Source organism: Lonchura striata, chromosome 4 (assembly GCF_046129695.1).
Source record: "Lonchura striata isolate bLonStr1 chromosome 4, bLonStr1.mat, whole genome shotgun sequence".
Lineage (NCBI taxonomy): Eukaryota > Metazoa > Chordata > Aves > Passeriformes > Estrildidae > Lonchura > Lonchura striata.
Window position 1 is genome coordinate 61342073 of NC_134606.1, and position 25030 is coordinate 61367102.

Here is a 25030-nt window from a genome sequence, read left to right on the forward strand (position 1 = left end):
GCTGTCAGGTAGCTTGGGAGTGAGGACACAAACACATTGTGGCAGGCCTGGCTCATCTAAGCTTAACACAGTCATCCAATTTGTTTAAAAAATTCACTCTGTACTTCCAGAGGAGCTGGATGTGAGTCAGGCTCACTCAAGAATGCAATTTTTATGCTGACACTTTATACATAAACATTGGCTTCAGAGTAATGGGTGTTAATGCTGAATATGTCCTGCATTGTTCTGATAATGACATCAGGAAAAAACATTCTCCTAATGTGTTTGTCTAGCCAGAGGGAGCTGTGAAATTTCTGTCAATCACGAGCATGTTATTAAAAAAAACCAAAAAAACCCACCCAGTTTCTGGTCTGGTATGAATACCTGAGCTGAATAGCCAAATTTATGCATTTCTTTTCACAGAATGGAAGACGTTTTAAGACTAAGGCTACACAGTGTGAATGAGATGCAGACTGTCTTCCAATGAGAAAAATTCAAACCTCTTTTGGGATCATTTCACTCTCTGGAAACTTCAATTTAGTGCTGTATCAGTGTCCATAAACCTCTCACTTTTTGTGTTAAGGCCTCCCCTGCTCTCCCCCTCACAATGTTTGATGAACAAGTTAATGTAAAGTTACCACTTAGTTTTCTGAGATGAGACTTTGTGTTTGAATGGAGAGCTGCATTTATTAAAATGTTTCAAAGTCTCTAAATGAGGTGTTTAGTATGATGCTGTCCAGTGCCAAAAGGCCTTCCTTCTGTCAGATAAAAGACAGAAAAATAATAATGATTTTTCCAAGGCAAACCTTAAAATCCAAGTTCTTTGTAAGGTCAGTAATCTGTTTTTAATGATCAGATTTTTGGAACACTGGAATGATGTCCTTTTTAATTGAACGAGTAATGTAATCAAAGTCAACTTTACTTTTTTCACAGCTCCATCAAATTTCAACATAGTAGCCCATAAACACATAATGCATTTGATCATTAAGATTTTTTTGGGGAAAAGAAATTTATAATAGAGCAAATAAGAAAATTTATAAACTGTATGTGGTAGCACTAAAAAAAAATGCATAGACAGAGGCATAGCTGTTTTTTTTTTCTTTATGGAAGGCATTTGGGCACATCTTGACTTCCATAAGTGAACTGTCAACTCTTTTAGGGCAGATATATTGTAATATGTTGAGCTTTTAGATCCTGTGCTCATCATCATGTACTATAGAATCCTAAATTACAAGCACCTAGTTCTGATTTTTGTCTCAAATTGCTATAAATTTACTCTGTAGTCCATAGGAACTGAGCTCAGCAGTAGTCATAAAGGGGTTATAATGTAACTTGCTGCATGGTAATTTTACAAATTTGAGGGAGGGTCTTTTAAGTCTTCCAAAAATTATTGGTTTTTAATTTTAATTTTGGGGAGGAACACTGCTGTGTTGTGCTAGCTACAGTGCTTGGTTTTGTGTTATGAAAATTGGTGTTTGCTGCATTTGATAAGTCATGAGAGGAGCTCTCCCTCTTATCCTTAGGAGCCCAGAATTCCTGAAGACCTCCAGAACTTTGGAATACATCTCCATGATACTGAGCCATGTTGGGTCACAGCTTGTCCCATTAACTTCTCTGTTTCAAAAGAAACAAACCTGTTGAAAGGTTCTCAAGGCCTTTATTACGTGCTCAGGGAAAGTTTTAGCACTCATGGGAATACATTTGCTTGCTCTGTCTGATCCATAATGAAGAGTCTGATTCCTGTGTCTCTTGTCCCACTTCCACACTGATGAAAGTCATCTTATTTTAAATTAATTGCAAAACAAACGAGGGCAGAATCAGCAGAGCACATAATCCAGTAGTCATGAGGCAGGAGTGATGGCAGGCAGAGACTAATATTGGCAGTAACTGTATCACAAACATCAGCTGGAGAATTCACTGGTTTTCTTTAATCAGTGCCTTTTTATGGTGACTTCCTGCATGAAAGAAAATTTGATACAGTCTTTATGAAAATGAGCCAAAAATGACAAGGATTTATATTGAAAAATTAGGCTGACAGTGCTTTATCAGTATTCTAATGTTCTACTAGCCTTGGTTTCTCTGTTTTTACCAACCCCTCTCCCCTTTTCTTCTGTACAACAGGGATTTGGGAAACAAGTGGATGTGTCATATATTGCCAAACATTACAACATGAGCAAAAGCAAAGTTGACAACCAGTTCTACAGCGTGGAAGTAGGTGACTCGACCTTCACAGTCCTCAAACGCTACCAGAACTTGAAACCTATTGGCTCTGGGGCTCAGGGAATAGTTTGGTGAGTATCAGCACTTTCTCTTATCATGCTTTGAAACAGAATTGGCATTTTGCATCTCCTCACAGTTTGCCAGTCACAGCTGTTGTCTAAAATTGCAAAAATAGCAGTCAGGCAACAGACATCCTGAGGCAGAAGGAGCCCAGTGGTTTGCTAATAAATTCCCTGGCTGGTGAGACTGATAGCACTGGGTTTGTTTCTCCACACAGCAAAATGGAACTAGCAAGAAATCAGGAGAGAGATCTTATCATAATTGACAACTGAGGCACTATTTCCAGAGGCAGTGCAAATAATATCCCAAGTAAACCCCGTAATTTTAGTCTTTGTACAGTAAAAGTCCCTGAGAGAAATACAGAAACTTGTCACATCCCATAGCATTCTCAAATATTCAGGGTGGAAGTCTTTTGAATCAAGATAACTGCTAATGTTGCCTTTATTTCTTTAAAGTGATGTTTCAGTGATGTGAATAATGTGAACAAAAGATAAGTTCAGTAGCTCTCCTAAACAATGCAATTTGAATTTATCACGTTCAAAAATTGTGGAATCCTGGGTGCATAAATTGCCTCTGCATTTTTAGACATGGATTTTAAATTTCTGTGGCTTTTATTTAAATATCTCTGTGCAGGCATTTTTCACCTGTTTAATTATGAGGCATTTGGGTAGCTAAAACAATTTTTTATCTATAACTTGTTCAGAGGTGAAATCTTAATTCCATCTGTCACCTCTGCCACTTGTTTGTTTTTGGTTTTTTTTCAGAATTTGATATAATGTGTGTGAATTTACAGGTGGAGGCAGTGGTAAAGCAAGAAGTTCCTTTTAACCAGTGGCAGATGGTTTTTGCATGGATTGTTGGCATTAGCACCATAATTGTCAGTGTAACACTGACAACACATCCTTAGGTCTCAGTCCATCACTTCCAGTGTTTAGTATACTCTGAGACCATGCAAGTCCAAAAATTGACCTAAATGACCAATTACCATATTCCTTGTCTTAAACACAAAAGAACTCAAGGTTGCTTTTAAATCAGCTTTGAAGAAGAGACATACTTTGGGTTCAGTACTACTGAAAAGAATTTTTGTGCTATTTGTTCAATTCCATAGAAAGCAAAGATGGTTTTCCTTCCTTGTTTCTATCCTCTATTTGTTTCAGAGGAAAATCAGTTTTCGTTGAACCTCTCTGCAACATAATTGCTGTAATGATCAATTGTGAGCAAGAAAAAATAAAGAAATTAAGCTAAATAAAATCAAAAGCATCCTGTGATACTAAGAGTTGATGGCAAAAATTAAGAATTTCTTAGGCAAGAAAATCAAATCATAAAGCAAGAAAGTTCAAGTGAAAGTTAGCACAAATTCCCTGAAATGATGAGTAACATGGAGAGGTCATAAAAATCCTTTTTGATGATACAGATAGAGAGGTATTACACAATAGATGGGAAAGATAATGAGCATTTTTTTTCTTAGTTTGTGTTACATGGTAAACTGCCTGTCATAAGGCATAATTTACCAAAAAACAATAAACCATCCATCAGCAAAGCATGAAGAATCAATGGTGAAGTGATTAATCAATGAAAAAACAATTAGGACATAAATATTTATAGTTTAGATAAGAGAAAACAATACATGATGAGAAGCTTCTCCGGTTGTGTAAGTTTCTCCTTACCTAATATTAATAATAAGCTTACACAGTAAACTTTATTAGAGTAAATTTCTACTGTAGAAACTTACTATTCAGAAGTATTTTGATGGAAATAGCATTACATCTAGAAAAAGCTGGTTAAAGAAAAAAATAATTAAAACCTGCCTATTTATGCAGCACAGCTTGCTCTGGTGGAGTTAATTTGCCCTCCTTGTCTTGTTCCTTTGCAAAGAATAGCCATGAGGAGTGCCTCTATGAAAATATTGGGGAAAACCTAGGTCATAGTTTCTTTCAGATCCAGTGGCTCTGTTTATACTCAATGGCTTGTTCAAGGAACATCACAGATCTTGCTGCCAGAATTGGGAGAAGTGTAGAAGCCAAATGGGTGATTTCTGGTTCTTCCCTATGCCAAGGACAGGCACAGGTAGGATGGCACAGAGGGGTTTATGCTCAGTCTTCTCAGACTATGGACAGTTTCTGGATTTTCCTTCAGGATAACTGTAGGCAAGGACACTACCTTTTAGCAGCTGGAATAACTGGCTGTCCAGTTACTGGAGACAGCTTGGTGTATAGTGGCACTTGGTTTTATGGAGTGATGGAGCATGGCTGCTGAATGCTAACTCCTTTTAGAGGGAGAGGCCTGATGTTTTTCAGGGTCTGGAAGGTGTTGCAGGTTTGCCTTTTCCTAGGCAATGTCAGAGAATACTGAAACCTTTCCTGTACAATTCTATGAACAGGTTTCAAGATAAGCAGGAAAATGTCAGTGGAAAACAATTTATGTCATGGAACAGAAGCAGGCATAGGAAAGAGGAAATGTGGTTATGAAGAAAGTAGGGACTTGATTTCACTGGATTGTGCTGAAAATTACTTCAAAGAAAAAAATTATTTTCTTGGTATGGAAGCATTAAAGATATTAAATCTTCAGGAGTTGATAATTTAGAGAATCATGTGAAAAAGACAAAGCCATATGGTGTGATTGTTATAATTGTACCCATGTGAAATAATTATAAACCCAGTAAAGAAATTACCATTTCTACAGACATAGTACATACAGGATCTTTGGAAATTAATTGTTGGTCTCTTTCAATGGGTTTTGTGTTAACTGTGTTCACAAAATAATTTTAGCAGCCAAAAGAAGGAAAGGATAAAAGCTGCTTGGAATCTCTTGAGCAGGGAAGCTCCTCTTCACCCTGCAAACACTACTCTTTATGAAACTGAGGCTGTTTGCTCACTGTACATCACACTGACATCTGTGAGAAAGCCTGTAAAGGGTATGTTTGTTTATCATTATCATGTTATTACAGGCATGATGGTGATGAGACATTGCTGAAACACACCTTGGAGTTTATTAGACCAAACTGTAGTTGTAAAAACTGCACAGACCTGTAACCACACTAGTTAATCTTTTAGTCTTGCTTAGAAACAGAAAACAGTTTTCTGAGTTTAATTAGACATGTGCCATTAAACTGCTGAGAGAAGTAGCTGATACCCCTCTGCAATGTTAGAAGGGAGTTGACACCTACCTCGTTTTGCAAGGGGCTGAGAAAAAGAGGTCAGTTTCAGCTTGGGTTTGTGCATGGTGGATGATGGTGGATGCAGAGGAATTCTCATGTTCCATAAAATCAACAGAAATATGCTGATGTTGGAGTGGGTGTTTCTTTATGTTTTAGATGAATGCTTTTTGCCTGGAAGCAAGGTAATTGATCTGTAGGTTTTCTGCTGTGGTTTGCAAGCTATCATTTTTATGTTGCCTGTGATATTTTTGATACTGTCTGTGATGTCTAGAAAATGGTGTTGTACAGAAATATTTCAAAAGCAATTTGGAGGGCCTCTGACAGTTTTTGAATTTATGATAGAAGCAAGGGTGATGTCCAGGTTTCCAAGGTAGATAGGGAAGACATCACTTACAGGTTTGAGGACACAAGTAATTAAAATCTTAGCAGTATCTTATAGAAGACATTTGGCCTGGTTTATGACCACATGGTGGCTATACCTGTGTGTTTTATCAGGAGAAAGTTATAGCTTTGAAAACAAAGCTGTCTGGGTGAACATCAAATAAATGGGTCTGATGGTGCCTTTCAGCTGAAATCCTTTATCTTGGTCTTTTCTTAAAAGTGAGCACAAGCTTTCATGCTGCATGATGCTGAGATGTGGTCTAATGATGTGTCAGCTGGACTGGGGGGGTTGGCTGGGAAGGGCTTTATTCTGTCTCGTTGATGCAGGAAGTTTCTGTGTGAGTAATGTTTGAGTGGAGATATGGGAGCAGGAATTATGCTTTTATGAGAGCTTTTCAGTGAATGCATTATAAATTTAGAAAGACACCTCATCTGAAGATATAAAGGAGACTGTAAATATACTCCTGAAGTAGTAAACTGGGAAATGTCCTGCAGATATCTTTCTTTAAATTAGTGGTTTGATAATACTTTTGAACCTGAACCTAAAGTAGATAATCTTTTAGTGTTCCCTTTAATAGGTAGAGCCAGCAAGACAATAAATAGCTTGCTGTGTTGTCTAATATTACCATAGTTTCTTCTTTGCTGATTTACTTGTAATTTGGTAGTTGAATCTTATGGAGTGTAGAGTTCTTTCAGATCAGCCTGTAGTGATGGTGGTGTTTGTTGTAGTTTATAAATCTGCTGGTTCTTTCCCTAAAGTAATCACAGCACCACAGAATCATTTAGGTTAGAAAATACCCTGAAGATCACTAAGCCCAACCATTCCCCCAGCACTGTCCATCACTAAACCATGTCCCCAGGTACCACATGTGCACATCTTTTTCAATATCTGCAGGGATGGTGACTTAACCATTTCCCAGAATATTCAAAGGCTGGAGGAGAAATGTGACAGGTATTGTCCACTACAAGGTACAGAAACACTTGAGCTCTTTTGTACAATGATTATTCTTCAGTTCTGATTTTGTGTAGCACCACTGGCTCCTGGGCTGGCTATAAGGGTCTCAAGGGACATTGCAATGGGAATAATGGTAAAAGCCATATAAAAGAGCAGTAGGTGCTTCTGACCATAATCAATTCCAAGCCCCAACTTTTGCTGTAGTGCAGTGGGAAAAGCAGAGAATAGTAGTCATATCAGTGTCTAATACACAATTTTATTTATACACAATTTTATTTGTATTGTTTAGCTGGACTCTGGTGTGCTCAAGTTCTTGAGACACAAATATTTTTCTCCGTCGTGGTCCTGCTATCCCAGCAATACTGTTTTGATTTCTTTGTGTCACTGAATTGAAATACTGTATTCCCTGACAGAGATCAACATTGGTGCATGTATAAATTGGTATAGTTCCATTGAAGTTCAGAGGTGTTCTCTTTGTGGGAACAATCATTAATTTTCTCACAAGAGGAGACCAAAGAATTCATGTCATTCAGAGGCAAAATGGGGCGAACAATGTATTTGGATATGCCTAGAATTTCAGTGGTCTTGAAGAGAATGGCAGCATTAATTTTGTCAGATGCAGAGTCCCGTGTGAAGCAGAACTGAGCATATGTCGTAAGTTTGGTTATTTTCATTCCAGTTACACAGTTCCATCTTGCAGGCTTTTTGTGCTTAACAATTTGTTGGCTGGCTCTGCAGGTTGATCCCGTTCTGTTGTAGATTTTTCAAATTGTGTCCATTAGTTCAGTCAGTGTTCTCTTCCTCACACCGAGGAGGTTTTTGAAAACAACTTTTAGAGTGTTTTACAAGTGTGTTTTGTAAGAGGAAGGTAGGAAATAGCTATCACTTTGCACTGCGAGCTGTTGCCATACTGATAGTGAAATAAGCATGCCACTATGAACAAATTCTGCCATTTTTCCCAGTGTTAATATCATCCTATACATTTGCAACCCATGGTGATTTTAAATTTTTTGTTTCTTCTGGGAATAATACTTTAAATGATTTCCAGATTTTTTTGTTAATTTAATTTTTTTTTTTTTTTTTTTACATTTTGGGAAGTTCTTGTTGCAATACCAGATGTTAAACTCACAGCAAGCTTCAAACCTTGCTCATTCATTTGTACATGACAGGATTTTTCCCCAGCTCCCAGTTTGCAGTTACACTTTGGTATTCTTTGGATTTTCAGCATGTTGTTGCTCTGAAACACCAAAAACTGTGTATTTGGTTTCCCCATTGATCTGGTGTACATGTGAAATAGAACATTCTGCTTTGTGGTTCTGATGTATCTATGCCTTCTTGAGAGAGACAGCAAATTTCCCAGTTGTATTTGGAATCTGGATCACCAACATGTGAATTTTAAGGTGCTGAGAGTTTCTCAAAGGGTACAGCAAAGGCTGAGTATCTCTCTGTATTTGACCTCCAGAATATTGAGTAGAAATGTTTATTTAAGTTGGTCAGATTTGTGTTTCTTAAGTTGATTAATTAGAGTTTTTATATTGACACATATCCAGAGACAGTTTGCTTGCATATGGAGTGAGAGGAAGAGGCCATGTCTTGGAGTGCTCTTGCAGCAAAGAACTGAGCTTGGATATGGAAGGAACTGCTGTTAGGATCACAGAGAACTGTTGCCATGTGACAAACTATACATAACATCTGAAAAATAGGACAGATGTATTGTGTTTAAGTCACTGTTTGCTTTGATTCTTGAGGCTTCTTCTACCTACTACAACTATTAATAAGTGAGAAGGAAGCAAAAAAAAAAAGTATATATAAAAAAAATATTTCTCAATTTCTTTTTTTTTTTTTTTGGTTAATGTCCTTTTTCTATCAGAATGCAGAGATTCCTAGTAGGCAGGAAGTCACCACATATTCATGTTTGTCTTCTTTTGTTTCATTTCCCTTTGCTTGTAGAGAGAAATCTAAGATTTAAAATTCAATGGTAATCACCAATGGTATGCAATAAAATGTGCACAGTATTCTTTTCTAGCAAAGAAACCATGCCCTCTGTTTCTAAAATACACTGCCTATATTTCTATGTCCTTTTTTGACTCCTTTCTCCTTAAAGAACTCGTGTGGTTTCCATGACGACAGTTAAGCAGGCAAAATGTATTCCATATTTATATTCCACAAGTTTATGGGGGGAAAAGGTAAAGAAGTTGGTGAGGGAGCCATCTCTGTGCAATCTGTTTTTGTGAAGCCTGGCAGCAATGCTCCCTTTACCTGGTCACAAATTCAGTACTGTAAAGGCAGGGTCAGGCTCATTTGAGAGCGCTGGCAGCTCTTAGGCATAGAGCAGGTTTATTCATAGCTGTGGCTGGACCTGTGGTCCCCTTGGGGTCATTAAAAAATGTATCGGCTCTTTGTAAATTCTGTGCCTGCAGGGATGTAACACGATTGTGAAACATAAGCTCTTTCTGTGTTGGTTGGTTGGTTAGAAATTCCATTTAATTTCCACTTTTTGCTATCAGACAGTGATGTTTTCAAACCCTCTTTACAGATGTCAGGTACCTGTCTGTTCCTACACTGTCAAAAGCTTCCTTTTGGTCGCTGACAGATCTCTCTTTTCTCACATTTGTGCTGGGTCACTACTATGATGCAACTTACTGGACAGATTTTTTCAAGGCTCTCTTTGCTCCTCCTGGAAGACCAGGATTGGCATTAACTACTGTCAGTGCATTGTAGCTGCTCCTTAACAGACTTCAAGCTTTTCCTTCCACATCTTTCACCTGAAATCCTTTCCCCACTGACACGAACACTGTTGCATCATCATCACTGATCACCATGTGTTTCGCATGAGACCAATTGCACAAAACACTTCTGCTCCCTCTTACGACCAAGGGGTTTCTCCTGTGGTAGGAGAATTGCTGTGGACACATGGAATCAGGGAGGTAGGGCAATAAGAGCACCTAAATAAAAGGGCAGGCAGCAAAACAAAGAAGCAGTGGAACCAGAAATAGAAAAGCTAGAGCTAGTCTGGAAAGAAATGCAGCTCAGGTAATTAAATTTTCTTTGTTAGCATGTATTGCTGATATTTATTCTCTAAGATTAAGGTAGTCTACAGATGTTCACAGTGCTTTACTGAAAACAGTATATTGTGCTTGGTCCCAGGACCTGTCCTTAGATAATCGTAAGAGCCAGTGACAGCCCAAAAAAATTAAAAATAAGTTGTGGAAGATAGAAACACAGTATGAAACAAGGTATTCTGTGTGGAACCTGGGTAAAATTTGTGAACAATGCAATGCATGTCTGGCATGACACGAGTGGGAAAACTCAGCAGAATGGGCAGGAGTTTGCAATAGAGACAGGTAGTTAGAAAGGGAAGCAGAAAGTAAGAAGACTCAAACACAGGAATCCCTTTGCAAGTCAAAAATAGGACATTGCGGGGTTTGTTTGTTTGTTTGTGGATGTTATTTATATGAAATTTTTTGGGAAGGTTTGTTTTTTATCTTTTTTTCTTTTCTGGCTTCAAATACAGTGTTTTAAAATCTTGTCTACACATCTAAGTCTTGAAATTTCTGGTGTAACATGGCAACTCAAAAACCTAATTGTGGGGTGAAGGTCCAGAGTGATGCAGATTCCCCAGGCAGGTGCAAAGGAGAGCTGCTTTATTGCAAAAACCAGACCTTTTTAAGCAGTCAGGCCTTTCTCAGTTGTATAGCTTTAAATCTTAACAAACATAATTCAGCCAACCACCACGCACCATGATGTGGACATGCTAGGGTTATAGAATTGTTTTTCTACCCTTAATTCAGCTGAGTGTTTTTCCCACTGTCCTTTTCTACTTATCCAAAGTAGCAGGCCTGAGCCATGATTTTACATGGCCTTCTCTTTGTAAGGTTTTACTTCTATGCAACAGCTAATATTTTTAATTTTGTTTCCATTGGAAAAAAACACTTTGGCTTGTTATGCAGCAGGTAAAATACGCTGGTTTTGTCTGCTTAGAACAGCCTTGTAGAGATTGCAGGGTTAGTTTGGGGGAAACTAGAATTTGAGTAGCCTTATAAGATTAAACTTCTTACCTTTTTTCTCCCATGATTATCATATTGTAGGTGAAGGATTCATAGCAGTGCACTTTTATTCCGCTCTTGAATTTTGGTTTTTAATAATTTGAGAAAGGCAGAAAGAAAAATGAAATAGCATTTCTTATTCACACAAGTGACAGCTTTTGTTCTGTTTGTCAGGCAAGCAAGCAAGTCTTTTAAATTATGGTTGTGAGGGGATAATAGTAAGATAGTAGCTGGTTTCTATTCCAGCTTCTAAGTCCAAAAAATAGAAGGTTTATCACGTGACTGACAGTTTGAATGTGGTAGGTACTCAGCTTCTGCCAGGTGCACAGACTCTGACTCAGTGACACTATTTCCCGTGTCTTTTAAATTGCTGTTAAACAAGGAAACTGGACTTTTTCTGGCTGTGATGCTTAACAAACTTGAAAACTGTCCAAAGTTTACATTCCCTGCTGAGTTCAGAGCAGTAAATGTCAGATCACTTTGCCAAATTCAGTGTCTTATACCCATTTTCCAGATGTGGGGCAAACATCTATTTAATATGGTTTACCTGCAAATCATGCTTAAGTTTCTTTTACCTATGCCACTGAATATTGATAGGCACCCCCAGCTCTGGTCCATTTTTCAGTTTTTTACTTTTCTCTGGCTTTGGTAAATCCTTGAGCATGCCAAGAATGAGTAGTATAGGATACTCTAGAAACCATGAGGTTGTCATCTGTTACATGCTTCACATGTAAAAGAAAGTGTATTGGTCTAGAGTCCTTTTAAAGCAGGATGGAAAAGAAACTTGGCTCCTTTTGCTACCCAGGTTGAATTTCCAAGGCTGGCAGCTGACAAAACCTCCTGGCAGCTAGCAGACTGTGTACTGAGTTAGTGGCAAGAGACATTCAGGACCAGAAAGTACCAGTGATTTTACAGTTCTGTTCAGAGGAGTATTAAACAGCCAAGTGGCTTTCCGAGCCAAGTACACAGAATTAGCAGAGCACATGCAGGTGAGAAATATGTAAACATGCTCCATACTCATCATCCTCATGAATATTTTAATCTTCTGCCAAATTGAGCCAGAGCCCATTGAGTGGTGTGCTAGGCAATGTGTGAACTTTATGGCTGTTTCCACGTTGCCTTTCCCGCTGTATCCCTGTATCCCCACTGTCTTTGTGAGAGAAAATGGCTATGGGAAGAGTTTTATCTTGCCTCAATATGCACAACTGATAACTGGTGGGTTGCAAAATTATTCTTGTAAGGGCATCACCAGCTCACATAATTAGAAAGATAACTAACTTTTATTGTAAATATGTTTATTAAAAATAAGTGTTCCATCCTTTTTTATCCCTGAAGCTTCTTTTACATTGCCTTATATATGATGGTGCAAACACCTTTCTTCAGGCCCTCCCATCTGAAATTTTGGCAGATAAGAGCTCTCTCAGGGAATTGGCTAATGTAGATGTCAAGACACCCTCCATGCTATTTGAAAATCCATGGCAGTCAGGTGAAGTCCCAGATGACAGGAAAAAGGGAAACTTTGTACTCACCTTCAAACAGGGCAGTAAGCAGGACCCTGGGAACTACCAGCCTGTCAGCCTTAGCCCTGTGCCTGGGAATATCACGGAACACATCCTCCTGGTAGCTGTGCTAAGGCACATGGAGGACATGGAGGTTATTCAGGACAGCCAGCAGGATTTCACCAAGGACAAGTCCTGCCTGATCAACCCTGTGGCTTTCTGTGATGGAGTGACTCCATTAGTGGACAAGGGAAGTGTTTCACATCTAATTTATGTGGACTTCTGAAAAGCCTTTGACATAGTCCCCCATAGCATCTTCTCTCTCTAAAATGGCAAGGGATGGATTTGAGGGGAGGACATGTGCATCCAGAGGGTTGTGGTCAACAGCTCAGAGTCCTGATGGACATCGGTGAGAAGTGGTGCCCCTCAGAGGTCCATACTGGGACCAGGGTTGTTTAATACCTTCATTAATCACAGACAAAGAGATCAAGTGCATCTCAGCAAATTTGCAGGCTTATGACCTTTAACCTTTAAGACCAAGTACAAGACACTGCATCTGGGCTGGGGCAACCCCAGGATCAGCACGGGCTGGGGATGAACAGATCCAGAGCAGCCCTGCCCAGAAGGACATGGAGGTGCTGGTGGATGAGAGGTTGAACATGATCCAGCCCAGAAAGCCAAACACATCCTGAGCTGCATCCACAACAGCATGGGCAGCAGGGCGAGGGAGGGGATGAGTGAGACCAGCTGTCTTTCCTGATAAAACACTGAAATGTAAAATAATATAAAAATAGAGCCACATATTTGAACTTTTTTTCTTAACATTTTCCAGTTTTTGTGGCAAATCTTTGAAGTTTAAGCACTGCAGAATTCACTATTAATCTTGACAGCAATGCTGAATTTTCATTCAAGGACTGGGATGATAATTCCAAGCAATTCAGGCACTTCAGTCCTCTCATGTTATATCATTCCAACACAGGGTAATAGATCACATGTTTCTGTGCAATGCAGGAAGGAATGTTTTGAGCCAAATCAATAATCTCTGCAGTGATGAGGAACCTCATGGAAAACCTTGGCAACTGATTTATTTATTCTGTGAAACTGGAATCTGGTGATAGTAAAAAAATGATGACTTGTGTAGCAGCTGGGGAGGCAGCTTCGTTATATTTTCTAATCTGGCTGTTTCCACTAGCTTGCAAGAAGCTGTGAGCTGATGTAAATACGCAAAAAACTAGTCTGGAACCATAATTGTCAACAAGAAAAGTGCAGCAGTAATCCATTATGAAGCTGTATTGGTCTTCCTTAGCTCTGAATACTGTCTCAGTTTCTCTGCATTTTCAGAAGGAATAGAGCTGATCCAAAGAGTATAGTAGCCATTCTGACAAGAGGTCTACAACTCTTCATGGTCATACTGGTTTTTTTTTTATTTTTATTTTTAGCACAAAAGATTGCTTCCAAACTTAATAAGGACATTTAAAGGCTTTTTGTTATAGCAGTCTTTGACTTGTACTTCTTCAGGAAAATTTTCTGCACCCTGGTGCATATATGGAATTCTTTTCTTTTTCCACTAGCTTAATGGAAAACATTCACTATATTTAAATATACGTTCTGGAGAGTTTTTACTCTAATAAATTTTTTCTGTTTAAAAGTAATTATTGAAGAACAGAATATGCACTGTTTGTGTGAATGTCTGCCTTTAGAGACTTGGAAGTTATATGTCAAGAGGAGAAGATGCAAGTTAAGAATGAGAAAGTCTAAATTAATTCTAAAATTTGGACTGATACGTGAGGGAAATGTAAGGAGCAAATAAACCAAACCCACCAAAAAAACCTTACCAGAGCATATTTAGAAAATTTTGCTTAAAGCAAAATAACATTTTCACTCATTTTAGTTGGAGTACTTGGCTGAAAGGGGACTGCAAGTAGAGAGAAGGTAAAGCACTTGAAACATTTTATGGTTAAGCTTCATAAACCACATCTACAGAAATTCTGCTTGACATAAGAAAAAGATTTGGTTCTTGTCATTTCTATAAATTACTTCTTTGGAAACTGCAATAGTGATAGTTATCTGAAACCAAGGCCTTTGAAATTGCCACAGAGAAAATTCTGTGGAAAGGATTCATACATGCATCCATCTATGTTTTCTTTTTTATCTATCTGTGCATATACATTTAGATGTGTGTCTGAGCATTTCTATAGAAGGTGTTCTACTCCATATATTGGTGGTGATCAGTGGCTGAGGATGAGAGATCATTAGCATTCTTGTTAAATGTGATTTTCAGGTTGTCCTTTATTATCCTAAGAACCCATCTCTAAGAGTTTACTTTAAAAAATACACATTTTCTATAGGTTTAACAGTCTGTTCTGGGGTAGACTATAATGGACTTGATAAATGTTAGGTTTACCTGTTGATGAAAAGATGGGAGGAATAATTTTAAGTATTTATTTGGTGTCTATTGAAATAGAAACTTGGACATGAAACTAGAATGCTTTCCATTTCTTTTCAAAATAGGTATAAAAATGAATGCCTGGTCCTCCAAGTACATGACAGCAGATCATTGCTTATTGATTCATTGATTGTTATAGTCTGAACTCACGCAGAATATCATGGTAAAGGATGGCCTGGGTTTGTGTAAATCTGACTAAAAAGAGTTTCTTTTTTTTCTTGCCAAAGTCAGCAAAAAGCCTTGTTAAATACCTGTGATTGCATATATGTCTTGGTAATCATGAATTTATATTCACTAATTTTTTTTATCTCTGCTAAAGAGGTTTGTTTCAAATTATTTAGTTTTAAAAGGCATTTTTAGCACTAACGTTTACCATGTCAAACTAACTGTAAAGAGGATTTACAAGGAGAGAGTTTATTTACTGCCTTTTCTGTCTGTACCGCTGCCAGAGACATGGTAGTAAACTTTGAGGATTTTTCTGAGCTCATGTTGCAGTAAAGCTATCATTTTATAACACGACCAGGGGTAATTTAGAGTCTTTGCTATAAAATCAAGAAACTGTAGAAATGAAAAAATAAATTCACAGTTGAGCAAGAGGTGTTTAGATAGAGTTTCCAGAGAAACTCTTTTAGATGCAAGTCCAGTCTCTTATTTGAGATTTAGAGTGGCTTTCATACTCAGCCTTTTCACCACAGTTCACAGACACTCATTACTCTCTCTCTTATTCCTGATCCCTGGAGCCACATATTTATACAGCCACTCTTCTGCCAGTGATTGAAGTTTGTCTTAAGAAGGCTTATCATCAATCCTAGCCTTGGTGTTCCAAGGTAAGGATTTTGTGCAGCAAGCAGCAGAGAGAGGACCTACATCTGGTGTCTGAAGTTTCATTGTAGTGAAGTGCAGAAATGGCTGGCTGTAAACGGAAGTTTTTCTGATGAACACAATAAAAAACCATCAGGGCTGTGGATTTACCCAGTGAAATGAATTTACGTATTGGCTTCTTCAAGTAGTTGGACACCTTCCATTTGATAGAATTGCAGTCAAGAACTTTGTGTCTCAAAGTAAATATTCCTCTACAAAGGATTACTTTAGCCCTTCTGTGGTATGCAAGTAACAGGAATTGACCATAAAAGCCAAGTGTTTAAGAAGCCTTTGGTTTTCTGATTTTAGATCGATGCTTTTGTCTGTTGCTTTGACAGACAGAGATCAGAAGCTGAGGAAAATGTTTGCTCAAACTTTTGTTGTTTTCTAACTCCTAGTCAGTATTTTTATGATGTATCTAATGAGATTAAAATATGAAAAAATATATCAAAATGATTCACAGTACTCTTACACAGCTCAGATGAGTGTTACGTAGGCTTTTCATCCTAAAAAGAAGTTGGGTGATCAAGTAATATGGATTAGCTGAGATATTTGTCTGCTGAAATATATTTACAGTATATGTCCATGAACAATAAGGACAAAATATTTAACTATTGAAAGATCCTGTTTATTTAAATTCTTGGGCTTTGCATTTTATTTGTTCAATGCTTTCTTAATGGAACTAAAGGGTATTTAGTTGTGGCTTTTACGATGCCCTGTTGTGGCTGAACTACATCAGAATGAGAGATATGACTCTTGACAGCTGCTGCAGGAGGTTTGCTTTCTGCTACATACTGTTAGGCTGTAAATCACATGTCGTGTTCCTCCTAACACAAGGTTTAGTTGAGTGAAATTCTGTGGCTAGGGAGAAATCAAGTCAGGCTCACTCTCTGATAGCCTTGTCACCTAAGCTGCTGCTTGTATGGTGTAACTGGTGAGTGCCGTATCCTTGTTTAGGCATGTGACAAGTAGGGTATTAGCTGGGTCATGGAAGTTATGCCTTACTAATGAATAGGAGAACAAACAAGAGTTACCAATTGACAGAATGGATGATGCTGGAGTACACCTGGTCCAACCCACCTGTTCAAAGCAGTCAACTAGAGCAGGTTGCTCAGGACCACTGGAAGAGTCTGGCTTCATCTTCTTTACTCCTCAGAGCAGATACTTAAGAAAATTTGTAAGTTCCCTATCTTTCTCCATGCTAAAAACCCCAGCTCACTCAGCTGCTCCCTGTATGACAGATCTTCCAGTCCCTAATAATCTTCATGGCTCATCAGTGGAAATGCTCCAGTCTTTATCTTTCTCATACTGGTGAGCCTGGAGTACAACCCAGATCTCCAGATGTGGCCGTGGAATGCTCACTTCCCTAGACCACTCTCAAGAGACTTCCTAAATAGGTCTTAAAAGTAATCTTTGCAAAACTTCTCATCACCTTTAGGAAACAGTTGCTCTTATTTATGGGGTGCATTTGGTTTGTTATTTATGCAGACGTAGTGAAAATTCAGTATTTCTGATTCTTCTCTTTTTGTGTGGTTTCCCAAACATTACCAACAGTTTCTTACCTATTTTGGACACCTATACATTTTTTTGGCTTTGTGACTAAGCTTCTGATGCTTGCATGCTTTCTGCTCAACTTGGTTAGTTAGCCTCTGTCACTGAATGTCTGCAGTAAGCAATGGTTAATGAGAAAAATTTTGCAGAATTCTGAATATTTACTTCATGCTTAGGAAAGCAGTTTTTAGAACAATGGGTGGTTTGGTTGATTTATGTCCTGGGAAATACACTGTTGCTTTTCATGGACTAGCAGAAAACTCACGTCATGCCTTTCCTCTTTCTTGGTAAAAGGAAAAATCAGGAGGAGGTCTGAGGATGCTGTCCATTTGGGAATGCTTCTAGAACTTAGTGTGCTTTGTGGTATTTAGAAGTCAGAATTTATGCAGTCAGATTTGAACCACCAAAATTCGTGTTTCAAATATATAAGAAGTAATGTTTATAAAAATAGCAGAAGGTTGTGAAAGATATATAGAAGTTTAAGGAGCATTTTAGGGCCCCTTCTTTAAAAGTTCACTTCGCAAACAATGTATTTCTTCATTTTCAAAGGTTGTAACTGTGCATATGTAACAATTTTTTGTGTTACCAGGAATTGGTAAAAAACCTTGTAAAATGGTTCTGTTTTTAGACATGTGATTGGAATTTGATTATACGGCCTCCAAGAATGACTAAATAATTTGATTCTATTAGAAATATCATAAGGAAAACACAAAATTCATTTTGGGTAAGTGGGCAACCGTGGCTCACTTGTTGAGCCATGTTGTGAAAGTGCTCTTAACACCAACACAAAAGCAAAACCCTTTTCTGCTGTAGCCATGCACAGAGAGTTACTTTATGAAACAACTTCATTCTCATCCAGTTTTTATTGTAGTTTTATCTGAAGTTACTTGATGTTTTCCCCCACCCTTTGAAAATAAGTGTTAACTTCCAATGGAATTGGAGTTCAGAAATAGTGATGTATGCTGTCTTCTGCTGATATGGTGCTACATGTTTTCTATTGATCTCTTAACTTTATTTTTTTTTATTAGAAATGCTCTTCTTCTTTTGTCCCACTATTTTTCTCAGTGGACAAAAATAAAAAGGAAGTGGTAGACCTGAGGTTCAGGAATTTGTCATGAGAAGTACCCTCTAAGATGCATAACCCCTGTGTTTGTCATCACTGCAGTGCTGCATATGATGCCGTCCTTGACAGAAACGTGGCCATTAAGAAGCTCAGCAGACCATTTCAGAACCAAACTCACGCCAAGAGAGCTTATAGGGAGCTGGTCCTCATGAAGTGTGTGAATCATAAAAATGTAAGTGCTCAGCAGGAGAAATGGTTATGTGCATTGCTGTGTTAGAAAATAAATTGTTTTGTTGGGTTTCTCTTTTAAATGGAAGAAATTAGAAGTGAATTATGCTCAAGGGCTGCACTCTATCTGGTACTTCATGGCCACAGGAGAGACTGAGGGTATTCCACCTACTTTTTTAAAGGCTGTGCCAAACTGGGATTGTTCTAGACTATCCTGCTTCTTGCACCATCTACTGTATATTATTTAGTACCCATAATGAATGAAAATATTCCTATGCTGCACCAGGAGTAATATTCCAGGGCTGAATGTTAATTTTAACTATTATCTGTTAGAACTGTCTGGCACTGTTTCAACTGTTTTTTTGTAGTGAAATATGTAGGATTGCCACACTGCATTGTAAAGGGCTGTCCCAGAGATTTCATTTTCCTCTACTTCCTAGATTTCCTGCTGCCATATCTGGGTGCCCCTTTTCATTAGGAGAGATTTTTTTCAGTTTGCAGTGTCTACCTGTCCCTCTGAACTTGGAATGACTCTTTTTCCTTATGCAGAGCATAAATGAGCTTATAACAATGCGATGTAAGGGGAGATTTTGCACTTGTTCTCAATCACATGTTCACATGGAAAGAGAAAAGACTGACCCTAAAATGGCAAATTGCTGGACTTGGCACTACAGTGTCTCTGCCTTACTTCTGGGCAGTGATTTATCCTTACATTCCCACTGTGGTGATCAGGACCGTTCCTGTCTTTTCCCTGTTGACTTGATGGAAGCTACCCTCAGCCAGCCCAGTGCATGAGGATTTGAAAATGCAGGGATGAGTGAGAAGTTTTTTAATGGACTGGAAAGAGCAGAGGAGCAGCAGGGGTGTCACTTATTTTAAATACACAATTTTGAACATGGTGCATGACAGCTGCTAACAGCACCACGTGGGTTGGGTCAGAGCTTCAATCTGTCTGTACAGAGAAGTGCAAATGAAGGAGAGGATTGTAAAGACACTTTTGCGGTGGTATGTTTAAGTCAGAATATGTGGAGTAAAGAGAAAGAATGTTGAACAATTACTGTTAGAAAACCTAAAGAGGTAATGGAGGTGGGAAGGGTGACATTCAGATGTTGATTTCATGGCAGCAGTGCTGGTGTCATCTACATCTGTTACCTGCACAGAGGGAAAACAGGGGAAATGTTGTTTCCTCTGTTCTTTTTCACACATTCTTCTTACCAGTGTCTTTCATCAGCCCAGCCCATTAAAAGAAAAAAAAAAAATGTTAACCAAACGAGAGAAAGGAGAAAATGAGTTGAAGTATGCAGGATGTCTTTGCTCAGGGTGTCTCTGTTTCAAAGTGCCTCTACTGAAAAGTTGTACCTGCCACGATGGGATTTGTGTCAGCCACCATGTGAATGTATGTGCCCTCAAATGAATTGAGGTCATGTCAGAGAGAAGGAAGGACTACTGTTTAATAAAATTATCCTTGGTTTTTTGTCCCCTCAAATTATCATTCCTCATAAATAAGAAAATTCAGGCTGTATCACAAAGACTGCTATGCTAGATTGAGCTGATCTTGGAACCTGCAGCTTCAAAACTGAGAGGAGTGTCTCACCCTTAGCACTTTGTTTTGTCACTGGTTTCAGATGATTTCAAGTGCATCTAGAAGAAATCTGAAAGGTCTGTGGTATTTTATTTTGAATGCTGCTGATTTTTTACTGATTCATAAAGTGAGAAATGTTAATACAAATAGAGCAGTGAAAAAACAGTTTATTCTTTAACACAGTTAAAGACAGGTTCAACTGATTGTGCATATCACTTTATTCTTTTGTCTTACTTTGCTTTTCAGATTATAAGTTTATTAAATGTCTTCACACCACAGAAATCTCTGGAGGAGTTCCAGGATGTGTAAGTAACCGGGGTAGTAATTAAGCTAAAGCTTTAGGGATGTGTGGGGCATTGTGGTGTACCTTGATTGTAATAATTCAGCAAAATACAAAGGTTGTAGCCCCTTCCAAAAAAAGATAGTGTGAGTCTAGTAGATAGAAAAATATTCTGAATACCCATATTGAGAGCTCTTTTGACAATTTAAGGTGAAAAACACCAGGTTTCATATTTGTTGTGTAAAGTTATTTGCATGGGGAGCTAAGGGTAGGTGCAGAAGACAATCAGCATCTCTGTTGAAACCTTGCCCTGCTGGACAACCACTATTGTGCCTAGTACAAACCTGCTGTGAATGAAATTTTAATTATTCTCTGTTTCATATTGCTGCTCTCCTTTTATCTTTCTGTCTTTCCCATATTCTGTATACATTGCATGGAAATATGTTCCTATTCTGCAGTCTGATTCCAGCAGTAACCAATTAATTGTAATGAGAATTTTGTGAAGTCGTGCAAGCTTAGGAGGATTTTTGGAGGCATTTTGCACGGGCATGCATATTTTACTCTCTCAGACACCTCTGTTTCTCTCAGATTTCTATGTGTACTGTGGTAGCCATCCCTGCAGTGGTCAAAGGCTGAGCAGTTACATCATTTGGTGCTTGTGGGTCTTCTGGGTTTTGTGCGTTTCTGTGTGGTGCTGCCTGATTGCTTATGTAGGGTATAGTGTCTGCCATGGGGAACACACCAAGAAAGGGAAAATAATCCACCAGTTTTCCTGGTATGCTAACAGAGTGGTGTCTCAGCAGTGAGATACAAACACCACCGTGATGCTGTAGTTAGTGGGCCCAGTCTCCAGCTGTGTTACTCTCAGTCATCAGAGAGAAAGTGAATTTTAGAGCAAGAAAAAGCATTGTTACTTATTTGAGATGATGCTGTGATTTGCCTTCAACACAAAAAATAACACTGTGGCTTTGCTTTTCCATTCAGCTACCTGGTAATGGAATTGATGGATGCCAACCTGTGCCAGGTCATTCAGATGGAGCTGGACCATGAGCGAATGTCTTACCTTCTGTACCAAATGCTCTGTGGAATTAAGCATCTTCACTCTGCAGGGATTATTCACAGGGTAGGGGGCCTTTGGCTTAAAATTTAAGGCGGCATATGAAATTATCATGAAGACTTTGAAATGATCATGAAGCCATTTGGCTCTCTTGTGTACTGTGGGTCAAAGCCCTGTGTCCCACTGCAATGAATAAAAGACATAAAAGCCACAGTCAGAGGTCAGGGGATATGGAATTGGCATTTGCCATCATTTTCATGTGTTAAAGCAAATGAAAAACTGCTGAGTCTATTTGAAATGCATCCTCTCATTTTGCTTTTTCCACATCAGTGCTGTGCCTGGTAAGGATGTGGTACCTGGCTGTGGATGTGTGATAGTTGATAGCAGGGGGGATTAGGTCATGTCACTGTGAGCAGGAGGGAATTGTCAATGGATTGAAAATACCCTGACTTAACTTCTTTATTGAAAAGTGCTTTCACTAATTTGCTTTCACTAACATTTGGGAAAAAATGTTTCCCTGAAGAAAAGAAAGGCTGATAAAGTGGGTCACAAAGTGGATGTTGTTCTACAGAGTTCTCCTTTCTTGACATATCATATGTTTAGCAAAAGATTTTAGATTTGGTGGCCAGATAGTTATCCAGCAAAAGGTGAGTTGAATTATTATAAATGAAGCATTAAGGTATCTCTAAATGTGCAGTTGGAATGTCTCTATCAGGCTCACAGCATCAAGAGAAAATAATCTAATCAAAAGAGCACTTGCATACTAATCCTAGTAAATGCAATTAATTTAATGCCAGTAGGCTCCTGTTATCCAGGTTAAGCCCCACACTATGCTGAGATAGAACAACTTCCAGAACAGTTTGCTAGACGAACAATAGCAAGAGTTTGTTGTATATTTACAAGTATTTCTGATAGCAACTTGGTCAGAAGAGGGAAAGAGTATTCGAAGGGTGACCTAAAGCATCTGTCCATATCATAACTGTGCCCAGCTTTTTAAAGGACAGTCACGATTTTTTTTTCCACCATCTTTTGCAGGATTTAAAACCAAGTAACATTGTGGTAAAATCTGACTGCACGTTGAAGATTCTGGATTTTGGACTGGCCAGAACTGCAGGCACTAGCTTCATGATGACCCCCTACGTGGTGACACGCTACTACAGAGCTCCGGAGGTCATCCTGGGAATGGGCTACAAGGAGAACGGTAGGGCTGCAGTGTCACTGCACCAGCTCCCCTCAAGGGAAGCTCTGCTTCACCATTGAAAAGGACACCCAAAGGAGGCACAGGAAATGTAATGGGAAATGATGGGAAATGACACCTGGAGTTAGAGCAGTTCCTCACTGTTGTGAACTGCAGCTACAGAATGTATTTGGGATGCGCTGCTCGTGAACTTATCATTGTGGGATTGCAGAGTAAAGGAAACTTATTCTTAGTTATGTTTGAAGTTACAACTACAAGCTAATTTTGACCAGAGCTTTCATCTTGGTCTTCTGTGGCCATGAAATAATGTGGGTACCACTAGAATTGCTGAACGAGTGATGTGCTCTAAATTTGAGTCTGGATCTCTGAATTGGTTGAAGGAACAAGAAGAAGTACAAGCTGAAATAGAAAATCCTAGCCCTTCCAGATTTTCTCTAAATCCAGAGCTAGATCTGAATTTCAGGAATTAATTCCTTCTTCATGATAAATTTTACAAAGTCACAGATTTTGCTGACAGGTTTCATCTTGGTAAGATCTAGGTATAAATTTTGCAGTTTGAGTTCATTTTTTTTTAAATTAAAAGTGAAATTGAAGAGAAAAGGAAAAGGCTGAAAAAAAAAAATGAAACAAAACATAATTTGTATGTAAGGTCCCTAGAAGTAAATAGGATATTCTTCTGAATAGTCTGAGAGAGATCTTGGTCCTTGGAAATATTGTGAAAAGCAGGTGGGGATGCTTGCTATAGAGAAGTGGATAAGGAAAAACTCAAATTTTGCAGAAGATGAAGGGAAATATTTTTAAGTTGGTCTCATTTTGTAAAAGAACTGGGAATTGCATCTGAGTGCCAGGTAGACCAGGCAGGAAATGAGGGAATAGCTATAGCTCAGATTTTGCTGTTAAAGGTATAATTTGTCTGTTCGAGGAGACTTTTTGATGGCAAATACAGGAAATGTGACAAGACCAGGAATTTATTAAAAAGTGTCCTATGTGATTTATTTTGAGGAGGTTAGCTAACCTGCAGGAGAACATTTACTAACAGCCAACTGCATCCTGTAAAGGGCAGTGAAACTGATTTTGAGAGCAAAATCCATTACTTCAGCACTACTGAAAACATAATTGCACAACCTCTTCTGAAATTAGCAAGTCCTTGTATTAATTATTTTTAATGTTTATGAATTTAAGGTATACATTTTAATACAAAAGTCTAAAAAAAGCTAAATAATAACAATAATAATAACAATTATTGTTATTATTATTATTATTATTATTATTATTATTATTATTATTATTATTATTATTATTATGCAGAGTCTTAACTTAGAGAATAATTTCTGAAAATAAGGGAATGATATTCCTTAAAGTATTTTGTTTACAATTTTTGCTAAGTGCCACTAGAAATTTGAAGTTGTACTCTTTAGATAGTTCTTTGGTCAATATCCAGAGTTCTTCTATTGTCAAATGAATTCTTTTGTTGATTTTTTTTTCCCCTCCAGGACATTTAGTAGATGATTAGGGTTATTGTTGTTGTTATTGTCCAGAAAGGACAGAGAGAGCATTTGCTGTTCACATGATTAAAACTGCACCAAGAAAAAGTTAGACACGCTTTTGAGACGAAGTACACAACTGGGAAAGTTCTATTATTTGCCACATCCAAGGGTCCTGATCAAATGCCCATTGAGGTTAACACAGAAACTTCCTTTGACTTCTCTGGGCAATGAATTTGGCTTAAGATGAATGATCTTGTCTTACTTGGACAAAGCCAAAACAAAGAGAGGAAGCAAACAAAATGTTTGGAAATGAAGCTCAACCATCAGAGGAGCTGCTCTGTTTGGAGGCTCTGACCCAGCTCCCAAGGAAGTCAACAGAAAGGGTTGTTCTTTGCTTCCCTGCTCTGGCCTATGCTGCCACATTACTGAAGTTCCCCAACTTTTTCCCCTCTGACTATGTACACTGCCTGTATAAGGACTGTTCACTGCTTTCATTTTCTTTCTGCACTTGGTTGGCTAAAGATGCATAATTATCACCAGTTTGCTGCACTTCTGTGGAAGGTCCCAAAACTGTCACTAGGAAGAAAACTGCAACTGCCTCAGGCATGCTTTTGCTGTCCCATGCCCTTGATACCTGTACCCTCCTTTTCCCAAATGGAACATTTCACCTTTATTTTGTTTCACCAAGAAATGAGTTGTTTGTTTGTTTCTTTGGTTTGTTTTGGATTGCTTCTAAAGGTTAAAAAGGGAAGAAAAAGAGGAGAAAATTGATTGTGTAGGTCAAGCATAATGATAAAATGAGGATTTCAGGCTCAGAAACAACATAGTCTTTTAAAGCATTTCAAAGCAGTTTTTTCCTCTTCACATGGAAGACAGGTTTTGTTTGGTTTTTAATTTTTTTTTCTGTCAATACTGTGTCACTATCTAGCCAGCATTTCTTCTTTAAAGAACTTAAAGGCCAAAAAATCCCCTATCCAAGT

At 38.3% G+C, this 25030-nt stretch overlaps 1 protein-coding gene across 9 annotated transcripts in view; it reads left to right on the forward strand.

The window, feature by feature from the left end:
- The window catches only part of MAPK10 (mitogen-activated protein kinase 10), a 146622-nt gene that overhangs the window by 73353 nt on the left and 48239 nt on the right, over nucleotides 1-25030 (forward strand). For all 9 annotated transcript variants that reach the window (XM_077782998.1, XM_077783003.1, XM_077783001.1 and 6 more), the window contains 5 exons: nucleotides 2101-2270; nucleotides 18321-18450; nucleotides 20275-20333; nucleotides 21293-21431; nucleotides 22401-22566. In XM_077782998.1, coding sequence (XP_077639124.1) covers nucleotides 2101-2270; nucleotides 18321-18450; nucleotides 20275-20333; nucleotides 21293-21431; nucleotides 22401-22566 — 664 coding nt within the window. The remainder of the gene's footprint in view (nucleotides 1-2100; nucleotides 2271-18320; nucleotides 18451-20274; nucleotides 20334-21292; nucleotides 21432-22400; nucleotides 22567-25030) is intronic.